The sequence below is a fragment of the Diorhabda carinulata genome, chromosome 10 (genome assembly GCF_026250575.1).
Source record: "Diorhabda carinulata isolate Delta chromosome 10, icDioCari1.1, whole genome shotgun sequence".
Classification (NCBI taxonomy): Eukaryota; Metazoa; Arthropoda; class Insecta; order Coleoptera; family Chrysomelidae; genus Diorhabda; species Diorhabda carinulata.
The window spans coordinates 9,956,579-9,983,423 of NC_079469.1; the positions used below are offsets into that span (position 1 = coordinate 9,956,579).

General features: G+C 28.0%; 1 protein-coding gene across 7 annotated transcripts in view; it reads right to left on the reverse strand.

The window, feature by feature from the left end:
* The window catches only part of LOC130899141 (protein tramtrack, alpha isoform-like), a 64,532-nt gene that overhangs the window by 8,741 nt on the left and 28,946 nt on the right, over window positions 1–26,845 (reverse strand). For 2 of the 7 annotated variants that reach the window (XM_057808930.1, XM_057808929.1), the window contains exon 3: window positions 1,405–10,560. The exons of 3 other annotated variants lie outside the window; for them this stretch is intronic. In XM_057808930.1, the coding sequence (XP_057664913.1) occupies window positions 9,953–10,560 (608 nt within the window). In that variant the 3' untranslated portion in view covers window positions 1,405–9,952. Of the gene's footprint in view, window positions 1–1,404; window positions 10,561–12,020; window positions 24,210–26,845 lie in introns of those variants that run through there. 2 more of the 7 variants (XM_057808933.1, XM_057808931.1) reach the window with 1 other exon arrangement.

Below are 26,845 nucleotides of genomic sequence, written 5' to 3' on the forward strand. Positions count from 1 at the left end.
CACAAACTGATTTTTTTCTTTGGAATCATTTAAAATCAAATGATTATCAAAAGAGCAACAATTTTTCACAAAATGAGAGGAAAAAATCTAATTTTGTGGTAGAATTTCGGCTAAACTTGAGTTGTGAGACTATATCTACAACACTATTTAGATGAAAGATATTCGAGTTATTTTTTTTTAGTTTCCATTTATAATTTTTTTTTAAATTCGCAAGATTTTTTTTATAAATCTTTTATATTCTTTAGAAACTACGTTATTTTCAATCGATTATAACAAAAATAAAACGATTTTTATAAGTTAAATTATCCAGGTATGTTTTGTTGTAAATTTGAAAAAAAATATTGTTAAATTCTCATTTTTATGTGGAGGGTTTACACACTTCTTTTGATACCGATCGAATCGATGTTAATAAAGTAAAAGGGTACTTGAAGAGTGAAGTGGGAATCCTGTGGCACAATTAAGTTTGCTAACAGACTTCGAATCGAGTAAGTTAACAGATTTTATATTTAAGTTTCTATATTGCGTCCAAAATAGACCCAAATTTCATACTTAATTGTATCTCTGAAACCAGATATTCAACAGTATTTGTTTCTTCACCTCTTCTCTTGTTTACTTTTGCTAATTGATTTGATTTCTTCAAATAAAATAGCTCTTTATTTTGGAGCAGACAGCAGAATTTTAATAAAACAAATTATTAGTTGCAATATATATTTTGTTGTAATAAACAGTGGCTACCAATGAATTATATTTACGAGAGCCGTTCTTTTTTTGAACCTCCGATCGCTCCGTGCACATGAAATCGGGCATCCGCTGTAGGAGACTGCGAAGCTCTTGCACTACAAACTCCGCCATGTCAACCATTATTGATGCTTCCGCCAAGTGTGATTCGTTTTCTACAGACTGAAGGCCATTGCGCTGCAGAAATCTATAGGAGAATGAGTCGTGTGTATCGGGAAAACTTCATGAGTGATGGTATTGTGCGTGAATGGTGTCGAAAGTTTAAAGATAGCCGTAATTATGTGCATGATGAAAGGGACCAAGGACGCAAATCTGTCGTTTCGGATGACCTGGTTCAACGAGTTGAATTTTTTACGGTCTGCTTTGTACACTATTGTTACTGAACGGTTAGACTACATTGGTGGCAACTTTCTTTGAAGAGAGTTTTGAAAAGCTTGTCCACAGTTATGACAAATGTATCAATCTCTTCGGTGATTATGTCGTAACCGTAAGTGTATCAATCTTTTGGTAATAAAATTGTTTTATATGAACTTGTCTCTTATTTATAGCCTATCGGAGGTTGAAAAAAAAGCAGTCCCCGTATATAAATATATAGATCCTACAAATACATAATTACTAGTATTCGTTTGGAAATTACTGGTAAAGAAAGAGGGGCATGGAAAAATGTTTGAAATGGATTAATATATTTTTATTAGAGGTAGATTTATTAATAAAGAAAAGTACAATGTTCAAAAAATTATTGAACCGTAGTGACACATTTCTAATTACATTTCATGATACGCGTCTGCACCAGTGTTACTAAAAATAAAATAACGGATATAAATATAAAACAATTATTATTCAAATACGATGTCACTATTAATAGATTATTAAAGCATAAAAAATTAATACAAAAAAAAAGAAATAACGATTTAAATTTTGTGATCACAAAAATAAGAAAATAAACACTACATCAATTTAACAAAAGAAAAGTATCGACACAATATATATATAATGGACTGTATTCAATGGGAAAACATTTTTACTAATAATATAACTTGATATATTTGAATTTGATAAATATTATTCCACAATTATTATCAATTTAATTGATGAAATAAATGTGTTCTCATTTTTATAACAATAAATTACAAAATAATATCACTATGAGTTTGTAAATCTGAATTTAAATATTTTGACAGAAATAGAAAATAATCAAAGGTTGTCGACATGTTGAAAAAGTTGCATTTACTAATTTGGCATTTTCGTTGAAAAAAATTGTGCTGTAATGTCCAAAAAAAATTGTGCTGTAATGTCCAAAAAAAAATGTGCTGTAATGTCCAAAAAAAAATTTTGTATTTGTATAAACAAAAAAACATGCCACCATCTGCCTGTATGGAGACAAGAATTTAACTGATCGATTTTTCAAAAAGAGAAAATTGTTTTTGTTCGCTAAATCTTGGAATTTTCAAAAAATGATGAAATAAATAAAACTGAAATGAGCTATATATGCTCAGAAATGTTTTTTGAGAAGGTCTTTATTGACCACCTAAGTGAGCTCCCTTACTTTAAATCATAATTGCGCTGTAATATTTTCCTAATATACTGACATGCCGGAGAAGAGAAAAAAAGTTTTGTTTTAAAGACAAGAATATCGATTTTCCAAATGATGAAATTGTTTTTACACACTAAATCCTGAAATTTTCAAAAAATGATGAAAACTTAATACAGAGTTGTTAAATAAAGTCAAAAATTTCGAAATTAAACAGATCAATATTATATGTTGAACATGAGAAGTGTAATGTATGGAAAAAGGGAAACAGAAAAAAAATATAATAATTCTTTCAAAACCTCCATCACTTGTCTATTTGCCGCTTTGAATGATTTATATTTTTCGTCTTGTCAACATAAATTTTACTCAGCAGTAACATAAAAAGATCCAAAAAGGTGTCTTTTATTTGTGCTTTTTAGATATCTTCCCATCAAAAACAGGCATAGTGTGAGATATAATACAAATGGAGCAAATTCAAAATTTGCCAAATAAAGTTATTCAAATTCTGAAACCTTAATACTAATAACGTTAGTATATAAATTTCTATATTAATTGCACTTAGGATTAACTATTCTTACTAACAAAGATTGCAACTACTCTTATAAGATTTGTAGTTACAATCTTAAATGGAAGAACGTTGATAAGACTGGCCTCGGCCTAACAAACGTTAAACAAAAAAAAATTAAAAAAAAAAAACAAAAACTATCACACGGTGATTCTAAACTATTGCGTAATTTATTTTTTTTAATCCAGGATCTGATCTATAAGCCGAAGGTTATACAATTAAATTTTAAACTATCACTCGTTTTTCTGAAGAAAAAATTATTTTTTGACAAACGATGTACAATTTTTAGTGAAACAAAAATTGAGTATGGACCCTGAATATACGAGGGTTGGTCGTTAAATGACTGGTTTGTAATTTTTCACATCAAAGCGCAGTAAAATTATGGGAAATCTACATGAATTCAAATGGAAAAAAATGGTTCGCTGAATTCAATGGTGGCTGGATGTTGAGGTATTTATACTCAAAGCAATTGAAGAAATTCAAGATATGGTGTTGGTTGATTGGAAATTGAAAGTGCTAGGGATTGTGGAAGCCATAGGCTTAATAATATAAGAAAACTTTCCACAATATGAGTTCACACATAAAGATTCGTAACCATAATATAGAAGAGCTTTTCCTTTTTGTTAAATCGTGAACCTACCGCGATACACAATATACAAGCAGGTGAAACAAATGGGTTGTCAGTCAATAAAGTCTTTGTATATTAATACAAGAGATTGAAACAATCGATTGACAAATATTATAGGAACTTGCTAAATTAAAGTTGTCTTGCCCAAGATATATGCAATTTCAATGCCAAAAATCCATGAATTAGGCTAGGAATTATTCCTTCATCTATTCTCTGGATTCAGCTCCCAATAACTTATATCTAAATCTAAAGGAATTTCTCTATAGAAAGAGATTGTGATTATCAGTGATATCATCTCACAGATACATATTTTGATTACCAGGACAAATTTTCTCATTTGGAAAAAATATCTTTGACAGACTGTATAGAACCAAAAAAATATTAAATATATTAAAAACCTGTTTCATTAAAAAAGTGACGGACTTATTGATCTGCCGTCGTAATATTGATATGATGCAATATTCAAATTGGACTTATTGATCTGCTCTCGTAATACTGATATGATGGAATATTCAAATTCTATAAATTTCGATCCTTTGGGTTCCGAATAGGCTGTATTTTAAAAACGTTTCATGAAATTTATGTTTTAGTTTTGCGGGGAATAAGTATATAGCTTTTTTTGGATTAGTTGGTATTGACTAGAATAACATTCACTTGATTTTTAATCAAATTTAAATATTTAATGAATGTTAAAAGTGTTCTTTGAAAACTACGTTATACAAAATCAACTGTATATTACAATATTATTAATAAGCTTATCATTATAAACAATTAAATATTAAATAAAATGTCTTATTGTCATTATTTCTTACAATTCGCTATCATTACATAGATAATTGCGCGGAATCAATACTATTTCACTACCTGGTGTACGTTAATCCGTTTTATCACTAAAGACGATAATATAGTTATGGAACGTGCATCAGATAGTGGAAGAAATGTACCGTTGGAGTAGTGCGAGTGAAAATTGTTTTTGCTGTAAAATTTTATAAACGGTTCCAGATTTCTGATAGTTGCACCTGTATGTTTATAGTAATGAAAAAGTTCCTCACATAAACATATAGAAATCTATAAATTAAAGATTTTTTTAAAACAAAAATCATTTTATGGCATATATAGTACAGTTCACATGTTTACAAAAAAATAAGCTCGTAAGAATACAATAGCTCATACAATCCGAAATAATGCCTAGGAAAATGTATTGAAACCATATAAATAATTGCAAAAGTTATAAACTAATAAAGATGTTTTGTTTTTTTGCAAAAATTTTAGAAACTGTTGATTGTTTTTGCTGTAAAATTTAATAAACGGTTCCAGAAGTTTGATAATTGCCACCATACATTTATAGTAATAAAAACGTTCCTCAGACAAACATAAAAAATTTCTAAATTAATGATTTTTTTTTTAAAACAAAAATCATTCTTTAAGAAAAATTTAGCTCGTAAGAATACAGTAGCTAATACGATCCGAAATAATATCTAGAAAAATGTATTAAAACGGTGTTCAAGAACATGAATAATTGCAAAAGTTATAAACTAATAAATATGTTTTGTTTTTTGGTAAAAATTTTAAAAACTGTTAACTAAAAGGGAATTAAGAGGAATAATTCCTAAATAATTTAGAAAGTGAGCCTCGGAGATAGAATAAGAAGTTAGGATATAGAGCGAAGAACTGGGAATTGAAGGTGTAATGAGGTGGGTTAGAGAACGTGAACGAGGTTGGAAATGATTCCAAAAAAATTAGAAACCAAACTTATCTTTATAAACATTAGAAACATTTGGAAATTAAACAATTAGAAATGTTCTTCAAATCACAAATTTCAACAAAATAATATAACAAAAAGTTTCAAAAATCTTAAGGGGGTCAATTTGTTTATCATCAATTTATAAACATATTTCGGGAAAATTTCATTCTTTAATACAAAAACGGTGAATTTAAAAGCATGTTATTTCTATGTTTAATTTTTTATTAATTTAAAAAATTGTTGAAAATATTATTAAAATGATCTAATGATATATAGATATTAAAAAGCACTACAAATATTTATTTTAATTTTGAAAAAACTTTCCATCCAGAATAAAATCTTGGAATTGTTCGTAATACACTATAACTCTCTAAAATTTCCACATTAATATTTAATAATTTGAAAACATTATTTTGTGTAATGATACTCATGGCTCCATATCCTTAAATTGACATTTAACGTTAAATTGAAACTATAAATAAAATAGTTTTGGGAAAGGAAACTTTCCCTGTATTGAGATAATTTTCCTGAAATCTCTTGTTTATTAAAATGTTCTGAAATATACGCAAAAACTATGTACTTTTTCAACCTTAATTTTTTTGTAATTTTTGCAATTTATTATGAGATGTAGAAACGGTTTTACTACATTTGTCTAAAATTTTTCCGAATAAAAACAACCACTGCACGTATTCTTCATAGTTTTATCTTATTTACAGTTTTCAACTTGTAATTTCAATAATAAAATATTTTTCCATAATATAGAAACTCTTATGGGGTAATTTGCAAAACACCCAAAATTTACTTAGTGAGTTTTAAGTGAGATTAAGCTATACTGAACACACTGTTTACACTACCACTACACAAACTCTCACAATTACACTGCATGACGAGCGTTTCGATAACCAAGTTATCGTTTTCAGAGGCTAGGGGTGAATTATTTTTATGTTTCCTTCAGTCTCTGAAGACGATAACTTGGTTATCAAAACGCGCGTCAGACATGTAATTGTGGATGTAGGGGTAATGGTAGTGTATACAGTATGTTCAATATGAATATCATAATCAGTTCCAAAAATTCCAACTAAAGAGATTAAGCTAGTTTTTTAATGGAATATTGCTAATATTTTGTAACAACAACAAATTATATTTTCAAAAATGAAAATTGAATTTATTTACATAACAACTTTTGCAATTCTAAAATAATCTAGATGCAGCTATTCAACATTGATATAGTGGTTAGTTAATAATTATCGCCACTCTCCAAACGATTCATTTTGTATACTCAATTGCTACATACATTAAAAACAATCAATAATTTTCAAAAAAACTATTTATCAAACATTAATTTATGCTGAAAAATTGTGTCATTTTTTCTACGGTGTTGCGCAATCCATACTATAAAATCCCTTACAGCAGATATGATCAGACCAGGATAAATAGATATTTTATATCTAAGTTTGTACAAAGTTATATAAAAGGCACTTTGCCATAGAATATAATGTAACAAAATTAATATTGAAACAACAGACAGTATATTCACCAACAGAAAATCAAAGTGGGTCTACATATTATATACAATAAAGATATATTTCTTTTGCAAAGTAAAAATTCAACAAGAAAAAAATAAAGAACAATTGTTTTTGATAGCATCGGAAATTTATTCAATTAGAAATAGTTCACATCCTTATTGATCCACGCTTCAAGTAGTACAAAATTCACTCTACTAAAAATTTTCATCCGAATATGAATTGGCATAGTTTCAAACCTATTGGATTTAATTTGAGAAAACAAGAACAAATTTTATATTCTAAGTGACTGACAAGAGAACAAACATTTGGTAGAAAAGTGAAAATTCAGGATGATGCAACGATTGATAAAATAAGATATTGATACAATGAAGATAAGGGAATCACAAACGGAAAGAGGAAGACCCCAAATGCAATTGTCAAGTGCTTATAATATAAAAACATAGAAGATAGAAGAGGAGAAATATAATCAAAACTGGACCTTTGAGATATGTACAGTATGCCCTGAAACTCTTCTGGAAAATGCACTTACTACTTTTGTATACAAGTCTGTTTGGTGAGATGTAACTAAATCACATTTAATACCCCATTAAACAGTAAAGTTTCTAGATACCCTGTGTATATAAAGTCGCCAATATCACAGAGGTAACATCATAATTTGTAGACTCAATTAATGAACCGAATTATTTCCTATGTGATTAGGATTGAAAAAATGACTATGTTATGAGAATTACAGAAGAATTATTAATAAAGAAGAACTAATTCGAATGAGTTTGGGGTCTCTATATATATAAACTTAAAAAATATTTTTAAACTGGGAAAAAAAATTTGTATTTGTATACTTTAAAGATTCGATTCGTATTTGAAAAATCATTCCAACAATACTACAAATTTTAAACTAAAAGATAAAAAGCAAATATCAAAGAAAAAATTAGATAATCACTATGTTAAGTGATAATTTGTGATTTTAAAATTATTTTTCAATTTCACTTTTTGTATATGATTTCGAGTAAATGGATTAATTTAGTGATACTATTGTTGTTTCAGGATATGTCAGTTAAGCTAACAGCATTATAAATAAATATATTGTGGATTTACAATGGCATTGTAAAATTTAATTTAAAAACTATTTATTGTTTCTCATTGTCCCAACACCTAAACTAAATATTTAATAAAATCAACTAAATTATACATTTTTATATATTTTGTATGTGCGCCTGCGGCTGTTTTATATATATATATATATCTATATATAAAATATATAATATTGTCTACTTTGTGAAGTCAATACTTAAAAAAAAAGTTTCTATTTATATAAACATCTCTACAATTGTTATTGTTTTTAAAAAACGATTTGTTATAAACAAAAATTACCAAGTAAACATTATTCTAAATATATTTGCAAAACCCCTAAAAACTATCCAACCTGAAAAACTAAAATAAAACTTTTATTAACAAAACTAGCATATTGTTGCTGTTAAAAAAATATAGGGGTTGTCTCATTGGAAAACTATATATGTTTCCGTGTCAAAATATATTCTATTATCTAAACTTCCTGTTATATCAGATCCAAGTTTGATTTTATTAGAGTGAATCCTATTTTGCATTTCCAGAATCTATGATGAATGTCAATGTATGTAACTTTCGTAAAGTTATACGACGAGCTCAAAAATCATCTGCAAATTCAGTTATTTTCGAAAATGGCATCCCCATGTATGCAAAGTATGCCTGCAAAACTATATCTAAATTAAACAGTTTTTGTTTTGCAGAAATTTGGAAACACTAAAATTTCTTTGTAGTTATAACAGATATTTGATTGACCTTTAAGAAAAATTAATAAGAAACAAAACCGATATATCTGTTAATCACATGGAAATTTCAATTTTTCTAAGTTTCTAGATAAACCATTCAATTTAAACATAAAGGTACAAGCTTCAACCTCCTATTTTTAGTGTAAAGTCTTCTAACGTTGCTATTTGAATCTAGAGAATTACACGCTAAATATTTGAAAAATTAGTAAAAATTTAAGAAGCTTTGGGTAAAAGTTTGGTAATATTAAAATTGCCTTTTCATGTTTTCAAATAACTGACAAATGGAACCTTTTCGACATATATTAAGATGTTCAAATTTATCATAGATTGTAAAAATGCAAATAAAACAAGGTTTGTTAATTTACAAATAGTGATTCACACCTGGTGTAACTGCTAGTCGTAGAAAACTGAAAAAAGTTTAAGTGAAACAGTATATAAATTTTTCATAAGAACATAACCGATAGTTTCCAAAATACATGTTGCTCAGATTAATTTAAATATTCTGTATATATTCTCGTCGTTATTGTTGTATTAACATTTATACACAATTCATAAGGTGCATTCTTTACGATGACAAATAGAAATTTTTTCATGAGACTATAAGTTGAGTAGAACTGCCATGGACAAAGTTGGAACTTTTTATGGAGAGATCTGATTTCTATTTCGCCAACATATCTTATAAAAACAATCATGCAAGGAGCGGTACCCGGAGAATTATCCAATTCTGAAAAGCCTCAATGGGCGAGGGCTACAAAGGCAATTAAGACTGACATGTCTCCACCATCTTTAGTAATAGTGATAACCTTGCAGAGGATAAATAGAATGGTAATGAAATAGAATGATATTATGAAGGTAATGTAACAAGTGTTGCAATGAACTTTAGTTTCACAATTAATTTAACACCTTAAATGATTAAATCTTGGTTACAAAAAGTATTCTTATATACTTTTTAACAACTTCGTTAATGTTATTTATTTTTAAAACCACTAGTAATACCAGCTTATTAGTAAATTTTAAAAAAAACGTAACCAAGTTTCTTTGTAATATTCAATATTCTCGTGTATTACATATTATTATGTAATAAATATACTTCAATTTGTTCAGTGTAGCTTACAAACGTAATGGAAAAATTAGAATAATATATGAAAATATATGTATAAAAATAGATATTTTGAATTGAAAATTCGTTTTTTTTAACATATACCAGTTTACCAATGAAACTACCTTTATCTTCGATAATCACTGCTTAGCAGTTGTAAAATTACTAAAATAAAACCTTTCAGGTTATTTTTAACCACCATTGGTTAATCACATGTTTAAAAAAATTGTACTCTATATGATTAAATAAAGATTGCTTTACTTTTACAAAGAAGCACCAAGTACGAAATCAATTCTTTTTTATGCTGTTAGCTTTACATTGTTGGAAAGAATCCCATTGGTGGAAAAACGACGTCTTTTGGCATAAAACAATCGTGAACCGTCTTCATATGATTCTTCATCTTGTCGGGCCTTGAAAACTCTTTCTGGCAAACTGGACAAGGGAAAACTTTTCTTTGGTGACCTTCGTGATATAAGAATGCGTGTCGCTGGAAGCTGTATTTGTTCTTAAATGTCTTTTGTACGTCAACTTTAGCACATTCAGTGCACTGATATACTCCCTCATTTATCGATGCATATCTAAATAAATTTAACCCCCTTACAGACATTTCGGTGAGTGCTTCTGCGGGATCCTGACTTTGAGATGTCGCCCTACGCCTTACTCTTCTTTTGGACGGTTGCCTACCGGTAGATGGAGCTCCCATTGAATTCGACAAGTTCTGCGGAAGATTCGACATATTTGGTAGGGAAGTTGAACTAGTGGAGGGTGTCATATTATTATTGTTATTTAGAAAATTGTCAGGAGTACTAATTCGAGATGATTCGGGAGTGTTTGAGAGCTGATTTGAGGGGTCTGAATTGGAACTTTCTGCGTTTTCATTCAGTTCCGTTTTGGGCGTCAAAAGCTTCTGGGCCAATAAGTCTAAAAACAAAATTCAAATAAAAAAATTGATAAATGTAAAATAAACTCAAGCTATTATGAAAAAATAAATTGGTCAATGTTTATCAGCATACAAAATTACTTAAACTACGTAAACATTGATAGAGTACCAATGTTATAATCATTGATTAAACATATCAATATTTCTCAACATTAATAATGACAATTCAAAACATACTGGAGCTTTGGATGTCACAGATACTTCTTCGAAATGATTAATAATCATTAGGATGTATTTTTAGTACAAACTAATAAGATTAAAAAAAATAACTAGCGATATTTATCTATATAACTTAATTGTTAACAATACAGTGCAGCAATTAGTCTATTATTATACTGTTAAGAGATTAATCCGGAATTGCTTGGTAGAAGTTACTCCTTAAGTAATCAAAAGTAACTGCATTGATAATTATTCAATCATTCAAGACCACTTTGAAACAACATCAATTAAAAAACATTTTCAAAAAAAAGTTCTGGGCATTAATGGATTAATCCACCATGGAGATTAAGGTTACAATTCTCTGATCTAACAGCTACATAGTAACGGTTGTTTTTTAAACCATGTCAAAAACGTTTTGTTTATATAAAATACTTCTACTCAAATCTTTGAGTGAAACATAAAAATTGTTCAATACAGTAAACGAATGAATTATTTTTTGAATTCCTTATTTAACTATTGTATTGTTATTGTAAGTAGACAATTATGCGGAATTGCAACAAATTAATTAATTGTTAAGTAATTAAGTGTTTTTCCAAAATATCCACTCTAAATGTATCAATTTTATATTAACATCTAACAAATGATATGACATTTTCATTTATTTTTAACCGTTCCATTATAAATTTAATACTTTGATTATTTCGCAGTTATATTAATTTTAAGTATACCTAATTTTGTGATTTTTTGGTTTGTTTATGACCACAATATTAAGGCTAACACAATTTAAAAAAATATATTGGGCATAAAGTCTTTCAATCCAACTTCCTAAATAAATTAGTGTTAATCTAATATAAATTGTAGATGACTGTAAATACAAGTAATAAGAACTAAGATTGAAAGTAAGTAGAATGGAAATTGTACCTGCATAAACATTGACCTTTCGCAAATAAAACAATACCATGCAATCATAATAAATCGGTTCAAATATAAATAAACAAAAAATAGTGAATAAAAAAACAAACATAATAAATAGCAAACTTAAATTTTATTTAGATTTCAACTAAAAATTTGTATCTACACTATAAACCCTTTTGAATAATATACAAGGTAACTAAAGAAGTGCAAATAAATATCTACCAACTAAAAACGTTAAGTATTCAAAGAAAATATAAATTATGAAGTAAAACTGCAGCATTTACCTTAAATAGTACTTTCGTCAGTTCAGCGTTAAAACAAATCAACAAACTTGTTCCTTACACTTATTAGGGCAAGAATATTATAATGAGGCAAATAGAAATTTATTGTCAGTTCTTTCATATAACATATATATAATATACACTATCAATAATTTGCCAAATTATTTAAACATTCACACATTTGCAAATATATTAACATACGAAGCATTATTCATAATATGTATCTCTGTTTTACTTATTATAAAAATTTAATAAAAGCACATTTTCTTACATATTAAAAATATAAATACATAGAATAATTTTTACGACTGCCTGAACAATTAATTCTTATCATAAATCGTTTTCTATATCATATGTGATACTCAAGGTAATGTTGACTATGAGTCTTATCGGGGCACTGTCACCTCAATGGACAGATGAAGACACTATGAGACACTACGGAACTCACACTTCGAAGCTTATAAAATAGAAGACAAAGATATCTGGAAGCTACAGCCATCCCACATTCTAAATATTCCAAGAGAAGTGGGATTAACAAATAAGCAGTAAAAACTGGGTTCTCCACTATCACAACAAGAAAAAGGGAGACAATAAATACTTTGGGTTGTGGTGAATATGATACCCCAATATATACATACATACCTATATACAAGGATGATCAAGTCTCACCAGTTCCAAGGAGAATGAAACACTACAGATTTTCTTTATTTGCTATGTTATAATCTTGAAATCAAGCATTATATGACTTTTCATCGTGACTATTTAACCACCAATCATTAAAACATTGAGTATTCACATAAATCTTTAAAAAAAATTGAAAATTCTATCTGTAAATCTGATGGTTATGGATTTTATATTTCAAAACAATTGAGGAAAACTTATTTCAATATTCGGTAATACTCTTAAGCTTCACATCTATGCATAGACATATTTTTAAAACCTTTTTTAAATGTAAATTATCACTATCAATAGAAATGTTTATCTATGATAAATAAGAAAAAAAAGTATTCACCCAGAAAAAGCGAAATATCAAAATTAAATAATTATCAGTTTAAGATTATAAATTAAAGCTGCCTTTCAAAGTTTATTTGTAAGTTGCAAAATCACCAGAATGACCCAAACTTATGGCTTGGACTGGGACCCTTCTACTGGGATTAACTTCTTTTCAAAATACACTGAACTGATTCCTCTTATCTAAAAACCGTTCCGAAGAGTCATCTTGTCTATTGTGAATCCGGATGAATACCAAGGCAATAGATTGGCCCGATTTTGTATGACAAGTGGCCTTGACTCTACTAGATGAAGAATATTATGAAACTTATGAGTAAGGTAGGAGGGTTTTTATTTATTCCGAATTGCTTAATGAAAGAATTGTTTCGTTACCTATGTCAATGTATAATAGGGTGCTTCAAAAATTTTTTTCCTTATTCTAACCCTCTCAAATGTTTCTTTCTGTTTGATGTAAAAAATCCTCACAATGCATAAGTTCTATAGCTCAACTTTAAAAAGTCGTTTTTTTATTTTAGAAAAATTATATTATATTTTTAAAATTGGGTTTTTGGATTTTACTCTGTCAAAACAGAGTAAGATTATCTTCAAAAGAAGACTAGTTACAGTTTCTAATGATGAATGGAAAACGCATGTAATTATTGAATGGCTGTAACTACTCTTTTTTTGAACATAATCTCACCCAGTTTTACAGTTTTGTAAAGCTCAAAGACTTAATTTCAAATTTACAAAAAAATTTAAATTATATTTGAATGGAAATTTAAAATAAAACAGCGACCTCTTTTAGTTAAGCTATAGAGCTTATGTTTTGTGAGGATTTTTTTACATCAAATAGAGACATTTGAGAGTGTAATAATAAAAAAAATTTTTTTGAAGCAATCTACTGTACATTGACACTGGTAACAAAACAGAATTCTTTGATTAAGCAATTCGGAATAAATAAAAACCCTCCTATACTAATTATAAATTTCATAACATTCTCCATCTAATAGAACTAATGCCTCTTGTCCACTAAGGACTTAGTTCCTAAAAATTCTAGGCGAACATTGTTCAAACTAAATCCTGTGAATGCCTCCATTCCATTGCCTTGAATCACTTCGCACCTTGCAAATTTTTTCAAGCACCTAATGTACAAGTTCTTATGAGACATTTTTTTCTTCACCAGATTAATACTTTACTAATTGTGCTGCAAATGTGTAAATATTCCTAAATATTTTTGGCATATCTAGAATAAATGAGTATAAAATAACATAGATAAACTTATAAACTCCTTTTAAAGTTTTTAAATCTATTGCAACTTCAATAGATTCTTTAATTTATTTTTTATAACATTGAGTACCTATTTTTTATTGCCATTAATCAAAACTTTCAAATTGAAACTTCTAGTAGTAGTAAATAATGGAAATTTGAAATTCAATGCAGAATCATTGAGCATAGTTCCATGCTCTAAAATATCAAATAATTAGGTAAGAAATGAGTTCAAATTAACAAAAACGCAATTCATCAGATGCAGAAAATCAAGAGATTGAGGTGCAATAGCATGTTGACGCTCGACGCTGATTTAGAGCGTCAAATGAAGTCACGTGGTCTAATTTCGACTAGAACTTCATCTTAAATTAATGCGTCAAACAAAAAATAACATCATTGGTTTTACAAACTTCAGATAATTACCAATTACTTCAGATAATGAACAATTACTCTCGATTATAATAAGAGATATAATGAGATGATACAAAAATTTTATTGCACTGTTTTTACAGATTTTAGCTTCATTAAAAAAATCTAGTTTCAACAAATAACAATAACTGTAACAGGCAAAAACTAGTAACCAACTGGTGGATTTATTCTCAAAAACTTTTCTTTTTCAAATTATTTTTACTTCAAGAAATCTACTCAACGCATGTACGATTCCTGAAGAACTCTATGTCAAGTTTCAATTATCGGTTTGACCTTAAAACTATTCAATTTTATATAAAAATATGTTAAATGTTATTTAACGTGGTAAGTATATAACATATAAAATATATTCTAAAAATAATCACACTCTCTTTTACAGTTCTAATCTTATCGATTTATATATATTTAGATACAAAGCTACTACAAACTATGCTGAAAGTACAGATTTACATTTGGTAAAAGTTAATTTGATTATTTCAGCCTAAAAATCTGCAAATGTCTTAGTCACATATTAGTTTCAAATTTAAAATCACATTAACATTTGAAATATTAAATACTTCCTATTCCTGTTATTTGTTCGATAATATTTTCACATTCATCCATACCTCGTTGGCATCACATGAGTTCTAACATCGCGTAAATCCAAAAAATGCCTTTTTTATTTTTGAATGTCATTCGATAGAGAATCGAAAGATGCACCTCTAGACAACTAATATGAAAATCTTAAAATCGAACTAAGTTCATAAATTTTCAAAAAATTAAAATATAAACTCCTGGACAAAATAAACCCACCGCTCATATTTTTCTCGATATTCTTTATTTATTGATAACTTACTGTAAGACAAGTAGGCCATGGACTTTTTAGTTTTCTGAGAAAATTTACCCTGGTGATGGTAATATTTTTTATACCAACAGGAAGAAGAGGTTTCAACGAACAAAAATCTCACCGACACAAACAAAAAAAGCTAATATTTTCATGGGAGAATTTTCGATTGGTTTTTTTCGATATAAATTCAAAATAAAGTTAAAAAAAAATTTCATATCAAATGAATGTATGTGGGGCATGAAAAGGTAACTATTCACAAACGTTCGTTGAAAAAAATGTTATTTGTAAAAGATGTAAATAAATAACCAAAGGTTGGGTTTTTGGAATTTTTCACATAAATTTTGAGGTGAAAGAGTGTGACTACGAAAGTTGTAGATCATCTTATTGACTACAATTTTGTTATTCGACTTTTTTCCATAGGATTTGTAGTTTTGCAGGAAATCGAGATAAACCGTTTTTCACCCTTAAAAACTCACCCCTTTTCTATTACAATTGGAAGTTGGTTAAAGTGTTTAACTTAACTATTGAATTTGATTTTATCAGGAAGGTAGATTATTTGTTCGTAAAATGCTCATCGAACTAAAAGAGTTTGAAGAAAACAAGAATAGAAAATACATTCAGTAGACAATTTTATATGGGTCTAAAATAACCAATAAACAGAATTTATTCCAACCATTTAAATCTATAAATGACCATTTATAAAAATAATTATTATGATAGTGCTAAAACAGATTCGATAAAAAAATACATGGTGGGTACAACTATAAAAAATAATTCCATATATGATTAAAATGTACATAATATTATTTAAATTTTATTTATAATATATAACAATGAAAGTAGAATCTGATTAGCCTTTTCTGGTCGGTTTTTATAATTATATTAAAACGTTTTCAATTATATCTTTGGTAAGTTCTTTATTATGCATAAATGATAAGCATCAAAATTTCAGGTAAGCGTATATTTCTTCAAATATATGTATATTTTCGTTGATAATTATTATTTTATATTAACAAAAGCTTTTATATGTTAATATTGAGTTAACTTTGTAATTTTACGATAAAATAGTTTTAATTGTTATTTTTCTCATTGTCAAAAACTACCCCATAATTGAGTACAGGTGACATGATAAAAAATTGTAAGCAATTAAAAGTTTCAACATCATAATAATAAGTGTCTTCAACTCTTGAAAAGTTATGTTTCAGGGTTAGCTGATTAAATATTTATCACGGAGTTTAATTTTTCAGTTTATGTAGGCATTAGTTCATTTGGAACCGGGATGATATCTAAAAATGTATTGAAAAAGTTTTTAAGTACATAAATAAATAAAGATGAAAAAATTTATCAAGTTTGTGGCAAATATTTCGAAGACTATCAAAAAATGTGAAAATGATAAAAAGAAATTTATAGAAAACAAGTCTGGCATGCCTAAAAACTCTATATCCCTTATTTATAATGTTAATTTTGATTTCAGGTCCGTGTGCGGCAATTTTAGGATGTTCAAGAATTAATGGGGCAGCCTGGTCTAAAAATTTGGAGAAATCGATTTTTCGCATATTTTTAAAGCTTAGACCGTTTGAATTTGAGTAGGTCGAAAAAAAGGGCAAAGAAAATTGATATTTCATGTCGGCGCCATTTTTAGCTAAGGTCAATGCGATTGCGACATCTTTACAGATTAAGAATTTGTCAAATTCTTAATCAGCTTGTTTTTTTATTTTTTACGGCTTCTAGGTCAGAATACCCCTTTAAGCAAAAATATTTAAAAATTTAGTTGCTTATTCTGTACCAAAATTTGGCGATTGTTATCAACAAAATAATACCGATACCACGACTAGATTGAATATAAAAAAAATATTCAAATAAATGGTCATAAAATGTTTGGAGTTGTGAATATTGTATCATAATATACTTAAAGAGATCACGTCATAAAAACTAACAAAAATTCAAAATCGATGTAATATTTTAAAAAAACATGTATTCAATTCAAAATTTACTTATTTTTTTATAGATGGTTTATAATCAAATTTATTACTTAATTGTTTATGAAATTTGTTCTTGATATATTTGTCTTGTTAATAATAGTTGATTTTTTTTAATTTCAAAATGCATAATTGGCGGTACTCTTCAAATTAAAAAATATTTGTTTCATCAACACATACACAATTTTATATTTATTATAGGAACAATCATATTCTCAAGTTTTGGAAAAAATTGTTTTCTCTACCTTTATGATAAACATTAAAATTTAATTTAGAAATTTTAAAACATGGAAAGGAAAAAATATTGTTTATATTGTTTATAATAAATCATAGCGTTTGTTGTAAATAAAAAAGATTTTTATCACGTTAAAAGTACTTTTAAATTATGATTTTTGGAAAAGAAAAAATTTTTCAACCATTGATAGAACTATTAATTATAATAAAAATTTGTTTCTATGGAAAAATTTGTGAAAAGAATGTGAAGAAATTTTCAGCAATACTAAGATAATCAATTAGTTTATAAATTATTTCTAAATAAATGTTTCAAAAAATTTTGTTCCATTCAAAAAACAAAATGTTAGCAAAAAAATGTCAATTCGATTCTTCCATTTTTTGTTCGATTAAAAAAATATGAAAAGTTTTCGAATTTTTATGACATGATCTTATTTAGTGGGGACATTAAAAGGGTATAAAAAATTGTATGGATAATTATCAACATAACATTTTTGGTTTGAAAAGGGACGCCGTAGTTGTTATTTGGAATTTACTGTTTCTTTTTTTCAGTTTTTGAGTCAACATCTGAAAATAAAGACTTCAAGACTGCATCTCAAAATTGACTCTTGAATATCTATTTTTTTATATTTTTCTAGACATCATTCCACATTGACACACTTATTTTTGACAGTTGTATCTTCGGAGTGTAAATTATTGGTGGTTAATTTGAGGTTTTCATAAATCATTTTCCAGTGATAATAATTTTGTATTTGGATTATGATATAACAGAGAGGCTTTAGAAAATGATTATTTTAACACTGTAAATGCTTAGTTATTGAAAGACGTTCTAGTTTTCGATTTTATAAGTTTGACATTAGATTCAAAAAATTTATGTTACAACTTGAGAGTATAATTTCAATTGTTCAAAAACTTATTCCACGCCAGTATTTCTAATATCAAAATCTACTTGTCTACCATTTCTACATCGAATTATAAAATTTTCTACTCGTCTGTAAAATGAAATGTTCAACATTTCATAACATTGAATCTTATTATTTTCAACAGAAATATACATAATATCGATAGATTTTGTTATACTTTTCTCAATGTATATAATTGTTTAAAGTAAAATATTTTATATGTATCTATTCAGTCTTACTAAAGGCAACAATTACAATTATATGATAAATTGAGTTCTAAATCCATGCACCACTCCTACATATTTCTTGGCCAAAAGAGCTTCGAGAATAATGTTAGAAAATATTTAAAAGGTATATAATTTCATACACTGTTACACAAAAGTCAAGGTTCATAACTTTATACATAAATTTTTGACGTTTTCTCAAAATTGTCTTCACTTACTTCTCATTAACTTCATTTCCCTACTGTTATAGTTATACTTTCATATCTAAATCAAGGTTCTAGATTATTCTAACGAGCTCTAGAATATATAAGAACAATACAAAATATTAGATAAGTGCATAATTATACAGGCAACGCCTAACTTCAGTAGACTTCTGATCAATTCAAAAAATATATAACGCATATACTATATTTCAATAAATTAGAGTATCTAAAGGGTATAACAGAAAATAAATGGATGATGGAAGATATGAAAGAGATAATAATCAAAAATTTTAGAAACTAGGCTACAGTTGTAAAGAAATGAATAGAACCGTAATCTACAAATATATAAGAGTTCCAATTCCAGAAGATTTCTGCTCAGTTCAAAAAATATCCTCGAAATGTTGCAGCTAATTTCAATAGTTTTATAAAATATACAATGGAAAGAAGAATTAAAAAAGGTAGATGGATGAGATGATAAAGGGTAAAAAAAATAAAAATTGGAGAAGTTAGGCCAAAGATAGGAAAAAATAGAGAAATGGATGGATATCTATGAACAGAACCATAATTTACAAATACATAGATTTAAAAGTTTCTAATTCCAGTAGATGAGTATCTAAAAAAGATAATAAAAAATAGAATAGGAAAAAAAGATGGATGAATGTGATGATGAAGGGTATGAAAGAGTTAAGAGTTAAAATATATACAAGATAGAAAATATTCGAAAAAATTGAGAAATGATGGATACCTATGAACAGAACTACAAATACATTAGTTCAAGTATTTCCAGTTCCAGTAGACTTCAATAGACTAGAATTCAATAATCGATGGGTTGTAGAGTAAAAATTTTAATAGTTTCAAATATCTACAGAAGATAATAGAATGAAAGAAAGAATAAAAAAAGAATGGCTAAGATGATGAATGGTATAAAAGAAATAAAAATTGAAAATCGGAGAAGCATGCCACAGATACAAAGAAATAGAAAAACAATGGATACCTATGAACAGAGCCTAAGTTTACACATGCTTTTTTTTATTTGTTTCGTATAATCCTATAACTTTGATTCGTGCTTTAAGATATTTGAAATTCCACACAGTTCTTACAAAACAATTCGAAAAATCTGGATTTTGAAATTAAGGTTCTGTTCACTGAGCTATAAATTACTTCCAATTACAAAATAAGTTGATTTGCAAAAACTGAATACACTGTTAATACCAGTACCATAGAAGATGATAAGTTAGTTACATGCTTGACAGTATAATTATGATTATTGATGCAGTTGTAGCATACAGTATGTTCCATAAGAATACCACTATATGCAGGTATTTGAGCTTATGAATGTACAAAATAAAATAGTTGGAGCATATAAATCAAATTTTAAATGAATAGTTAAAAAGTAATTTTCTGAAAGAGAAAGAGTTAAAAATATCGTTGTAGGAAGTACTGAGTGATTGGGAAAATAATACCTGAGTGAAAAATTCATATAAATACATTATGATGATAATAAAAATATTTCACTTCACTGCACTATTTTCGAATATTGTGGAGTATTTTAAACTATTCTGACTTCGTGGAACAATCTAGAAAGAACTGTATTAGCAGCACAAGGAGAGAAAGGGAAAATGGAAAAATTGAAAATTTCAAGTAAAAGTGGTATTCATCCATATGTCATTTGAATACGGTTATCTGTATGACTTAGAATTTAGTTTGTATATGTATATCATAGTTAATCGAATATATTTTTATATTTAAATAAAAGATTAACTTACTCTAGTATTCACTATATGTTAAGAAAATTATATATAATTCATATAGAGTGTGAGAAGAGCATATCAATCAATATTTAATAGATTTTTTATTTAACAGACCTAATATTTGGATAAATTATATCCATGCTTAACAAAATCTTGAAAGCTCTTTTTTGGCCAAAATATTTATTACAACACCCGGCCTCACACGTACATTTAGTACCATCTTTATGGAAAATACGTTTTTTAAAATATCTACAAAATTCCATTGAGATAATAAACTTAATTTTCTTATAAAATATATCCAATTGATAGGCTTAACTCTATATTATATAACTATATTATAAATTTATTAAAATGCACATTTCTTTTCAAAATTCGACAATTTCATTTATTTGTAAAAAATTATTATAAAGAAAAGAAAATTAGACAATGTTATGGACATAACTCTAGAACTTTCAATGAATTTAAGCATTAAAAAAATTAGGTTAAAGTTTTATATAAATCTCATAAGTTGACATTTTCTCCACAAATTTAACACGATTTTTTATGTTATTAAAACGCTAATCAAATAATTATTCCCTTCTACTATTATTTTCAGTATCTCTGTATTGAAAGTTGATATTTACTGATAAATTATTACAAATTGCATTGGCAAATCGTTAGATTGCAAATTAATTTAAATAACGCTTTCTATTCAACAGATATGTTCAAGAGATTAACAATCAATTCACGTCGTGCAAGAATTAAGATAATTAATTCAAGCTGACAAAAAATGTTATCATACTTGAATGAAGCTAGGTTATGTTGAATATAAGGTAGATACTGGAAAGAAGATACTAATAAATCATCCTTACTTTTAAAAATGGATAGTAGAAGTGATTTAACTAAATATGACTTATAATTGGGATTCGTAATAATAAAAAAATTATTTAAAGATATTTTCAAGATGTCGATGTAAATAACTGGTAGTTCTTTTCAAATTTTCGGATCGTATGGAAACGAAAGTTGTATGAAGATGGCGGAAAAGTTTAAGGGGTTATTCTGGTCTACAAAAAAATCGATTATTTTGCATATTTTCAAAGCTTCGACCCTTAAGAATATGTCCTAAAACGGATTTTTAAAAATTCGCATTATTTCCAAAACAATTTTTTTTGAAGTGGTTTACATGATATTTCAAGTTCTACCTGACCATTTCCCTTGTAATTTGGTGAAAATCGGCGTCTGCCTTGGATTTTAAAAAATTAAAATTTGGAGTATTTTTAAAAAATTCGAAAGTGTCACAAAAAGGGGCAAGAAAATTGATATTTCATGTCGACGCCACTTTGTGAATTTTTTTTTTTTTTTGGATAAGGTCAATGCGATAGGGACGTCTTTACAGATTAAGAATTTTTCAATTTGTTTTGTTTCAGAGCACTACAAGGGCTGTAATCATGTCAACCAGGGTGCACCGTCTTTTTTAGCCCCCATTTTACCGACCTATAATTTATTGAAATTCTGATTCTTTTTTATATTCTTTATAAGTCAATAAATATAAAAAAATGGATAGTAAAAATGATTTTCATTTTTTTACGTTAGTTTCAAAAATGCCTTAAATTTAGGCTTCTAGACCAGAACACCCCCGTAATCAAAAAATATATAAAAATTTATTTGCTTATTCTGATTCTCTCAATAGTCCAAGAAAAAGGGACCCCAAGGTAATGGCAAAAAAAATTATCAAGGCATCAAGATTTTTGAATTGAAAGAGCAGAAGTGGTTGTTGCTATGATATCAACATCATCCGCATAAGCGAGGTGCTGCGGGTTATTGCAAATTGTTCCTTGGGGATTCGTTCGGACGCCTCTTCTAGTGAGAAATTAGCAGTGTATTAGAACCAACGGTCCCAGAAATTTCAGCTTGAGCATAAATGTGGTCATTTGAGAGTTTATTATTTTTTATGATGAAATATGTTTGAGTTCCCTTTTATAGAGATATAGAATTATTAGTTTATCCTTTAGGGTTTGCTCCTTTACATTTCTTTCGGGTGCCATACTAAAATATAGGAAAAATTCAGACAAGAAGGTATACTCAATTTTTTAGCTTCACAATCCTTCATAAGGGCCATTGCTATAGAACTGTGCTATTTATTCTCAAATAAAATATACACAAGCGCTAAGGCTTATTTGGTATGAATCAAGAAATATTCCTCAAGGTAAATAAATTAATACCTTGAAAGTGACAGGTAGAATAAAATTTCAATCGCATAATTCATAAAATAGTAAGAAACATTTTCACTTATAACTTTGTTATAAACCAATTAGATATTCTCTGAAATTAATATTCATATATTTCTAATTTTTGTTAATCAAAAATTTTCGGGAAATTGATTTTTTAAAATTTGTAACTATCATCCCCGAAGCATAAATTTCGTTTAAAACTCAAAGATTTACAATTTCAATTTGATTTTTTCCATAATTTTTACAGTTTTTAAAACATAATGAAAATAATACCGATTTTTATTACCTAACCGAGGGATTATTCCAAAAAATTCTTGATATATCTATTCCAAAGTAAAAAAATTCAAGATTTTACCCCACAATTCCCATTTAAAGACCCATTATACTGGATTATTCCTTAGTGTCTCTTATAAGAATGAAATTAAGTAATTGATGGAACAATGAATTGAATGTCAATGCATTTTATGGTGAAAAAACTTTATAGTTGTAATTTATATTGATTTCAAAACAGAAATGTTCATTTTCAAATTAATCATAACGAAAAAAGAGAAGGCAAAAAATTCTAGGAAATTTTTTGGTTAACAAAGTAAATAGAGAATTAATTTTAACGTATTTTCGATAAATATGGAAGCTGTACGTTAGGTTTCCTATAAATACCATCCAGGAAAGTAAACTTAGCACCCTTATTTACTATCAACATACTTATTATTACAAGGCACTGTAACCTGTTTGTGTATAATTTTCAAATGAGCGACCATGTTGTCTTTTCTCGTGAAATCCTTTCCACAAACCGGACACGGAAAAGTTTTCACATCCATTTTGTGCGATGTCATGTAGTGCCGACAAAAATTACTGATATGCGTATAATTTCTATAGCACACCGTACATCTGTAGAGATTGTCTTTTTCCCTGACGCAAAAATCTCTGGCGGACTTTTCGTGGTCCTTAGGCCTTTTTATCGAATTTGTAGGGAAGCTTTTGTTGTATAACGCAGATTCGTCTACGACTATTTGATATTGAGCAAAATCGTCCAAGTCAATAACAGCCTTAGGTTTTTCTTTCTTTGTAGAATTGTGATTTGATTGTTCTAACGTCGATTTGTTCCAGCGTTGATCGTATTTTATTTGTGTATCTTGTATATCTTCTACCTCTATGTCATCCGAGTCAAGGGAATCTTGATACAAAATATCGATATCATTTTGTAGAGACGAATTTACTTCTAAGCTACTATTAGTATTAAATGAGGTAGTCGTTGCTTTTTCACCTAAAAATATACAATAAAAATATAAATATCCGAGTAAATAGAATAATTATTATGTACCGATTGAGCATATAAGGGTTACATATATTCCAGATTGTGATCGATACATTACTTGTTGCATTTAATAAAAATGTATTTTATTTCAACATTGAATGATAAATAAAAGTAAATACAAAAGTAAAAAGGAATTGCTCCATAAACTTTAGGCTAGGGTCTCTTATAAACGCCGTCAGTCGCGTACAGCGTCAATCTGTACGCCGCGTCACGATGCTTAATATAGACATATACTGTTGTGGTCTCTTTCACACGCTAACGTTGGCGTGTGGTCACCGCTTTACGATTTAAGCCACGTTATTTCGAACCATTGCAGCGTAAACGTCGTATCAGGCGTCAGCACAAAATGTCGAAATTCGAAAAAGAATTATTGATTGAATCAGTCCAATGTTATTGTGTATTATACAAGTGATGAACAAATTTTTCTTCAGAAGATATGGGCTAAGGATGCCTTTTTGAAGGCAGTTTTATTATATATTCCCGCACAAGTTCTACGATATGTTTATATGTATAAATTTAGAATTGTTGTCCTTGAAGTATTTCATTATCAAAATCTGGAAACATCATTCTTCCTAAATAATTAAAACCTTACTGCTCTGATGTTTCTTCGTATGTGGTCGTCTTGTGCCTTCTCTTCAAGTAACATAAGTGTTGCCAAATGTGTCGAATTTATATCACACGACTAGACGCTAACGCTGTTTGTCGACTAGTGTTGTGAACGAGACGTTGTCGTTCGCGAATGAAATTTATTGGCCGCTGACGCCGTACCTGGCGTTCAGACGTCGATACGTCGGACGAAGCATACGAAACATTTAACAGGAGACCGAGGCCTTAAGCATCGTTTTTTATAATATAAATATGAATAGTTAAAACATTTGTTTAATGTAGTTATTCATAGTTGAGTATTTTGAAAGCGCACTCATCTTGTTTACAGTGCCGATTCAATTGTTGGATTATTGCAATCTGTTATCAAGTTTCGCATTTCATTGTTAAAGATCTCTATCAACATATTTCTTTATTTCGATGAATGTTTTTTTGTGTCGCATACGAAGGCGTATTGACTTTTCAATGTATTTTAAATTGTTTGGGGAGTCGTTTTGGCTTTTCAGCACCTATACCTATAAGATATTTTGTACAATACGTTTTTTGTCCCACTAAACTAAAAGGTTTCCATGTCAATGAGAAAGTTACTTCCCACTGAGAAAAATATTTTATTTTTCAACATTTCCCAGTTTTAGAACAGGAAGTCAGATAAGGTGAATGTGATAGATGGAGTAATAAATTAATAAAAAGCCCTGGTACTTTCAAGGATTTTTAAAACAGATTGATGAATTGCTTCGGAGAGATCCGAATTTTAAGAGAAATTCAACAAATTTGAATAAACAGTCATTTTGTATTTCATTTAATGTACATATATAATTTGTTCAGTTGCCAGATCCTACAATCTAAAAATAAGTTAGAAAAACGGGTCGTTTTGGCTGACAAAATTGCCTAAAAATTTTTGTCATTAGTAACGAACAGAATAAAAGAAACGATAGCATATCATCGATTCACTCTACAATGTGTTCTAAATCAAAGTTAATTATTCAACCCTGTATTAAGAAAAATAAATTAACAGTTACATATGCATGTGATTGCTATAGTCTATTTTTATGGATGAGAGAGTAATAAAAAGATGAACATTCATAATTTTGATAGGTGAAAACCTTTTTCTATTGTTTAGAACAGCTTATTGTCATAAAAGACCAACAAAAGATCGAAAACTTGTATTAGCTAGACTATAAAACCGGCCAAAGAGTTACAGGAAAAATTAACGACAAATTTCGTGCAATTTGGGTGGCGTTTGATATCAATGGGATTAAAAATATCTCTTATTACATTAACTTGAAAGACTATAATTATTATACTTAAATTATATGAAAAACTGAAATTGGAGAAGAACTAATAAATGCATGAAAAACTAATAGCATACGACTGTATACAAGATTCCAGTTAAGATTTTCCCTAAAAAAATTTGAAATGTTTTTAGTTTTTTAAGGCATAAATTCTGGACAAAGTGTGTGTGTTTTTTTTAGAATATTTGATAAACTTTTATAGAGTGGAAAATTGCTAACATTTGTGTATATAATGAGCTCTGTAAGCTTTATAGTGAAATTCATTTTTAATAGTAATCTGTCAAAAATTAAATTCTTCACTTTTGTATTTACCTATTAAATATTGTTACCAATTTTTGGGTAACTCCAACTCGTCGGATTCTCCTTAGACATTTCTATGGTGAAACGTTTAAAAACTAAAGATTTTTTTATAATGGATATGACGTCCTTATCTGCTCACCCGATTCATGTTTTAGAAGCACTAAAATATTGCATAATATATGATCTGACACCAAAATGTTTATTTTGAAGAAATGAGAAGGTGAAGTGGTATATATCTATTTATTGTAAATTTTCAAATAAACTTCATTAGCAAAGGGAATATAAATTTACAATTAAATAAAGTGTATTTTGCTCGTTTTGAATATGACAAAATACAAAATCTATAGAATGAGCGATTAGTAACATAATGAGGGTTTCTTCCAACCGACA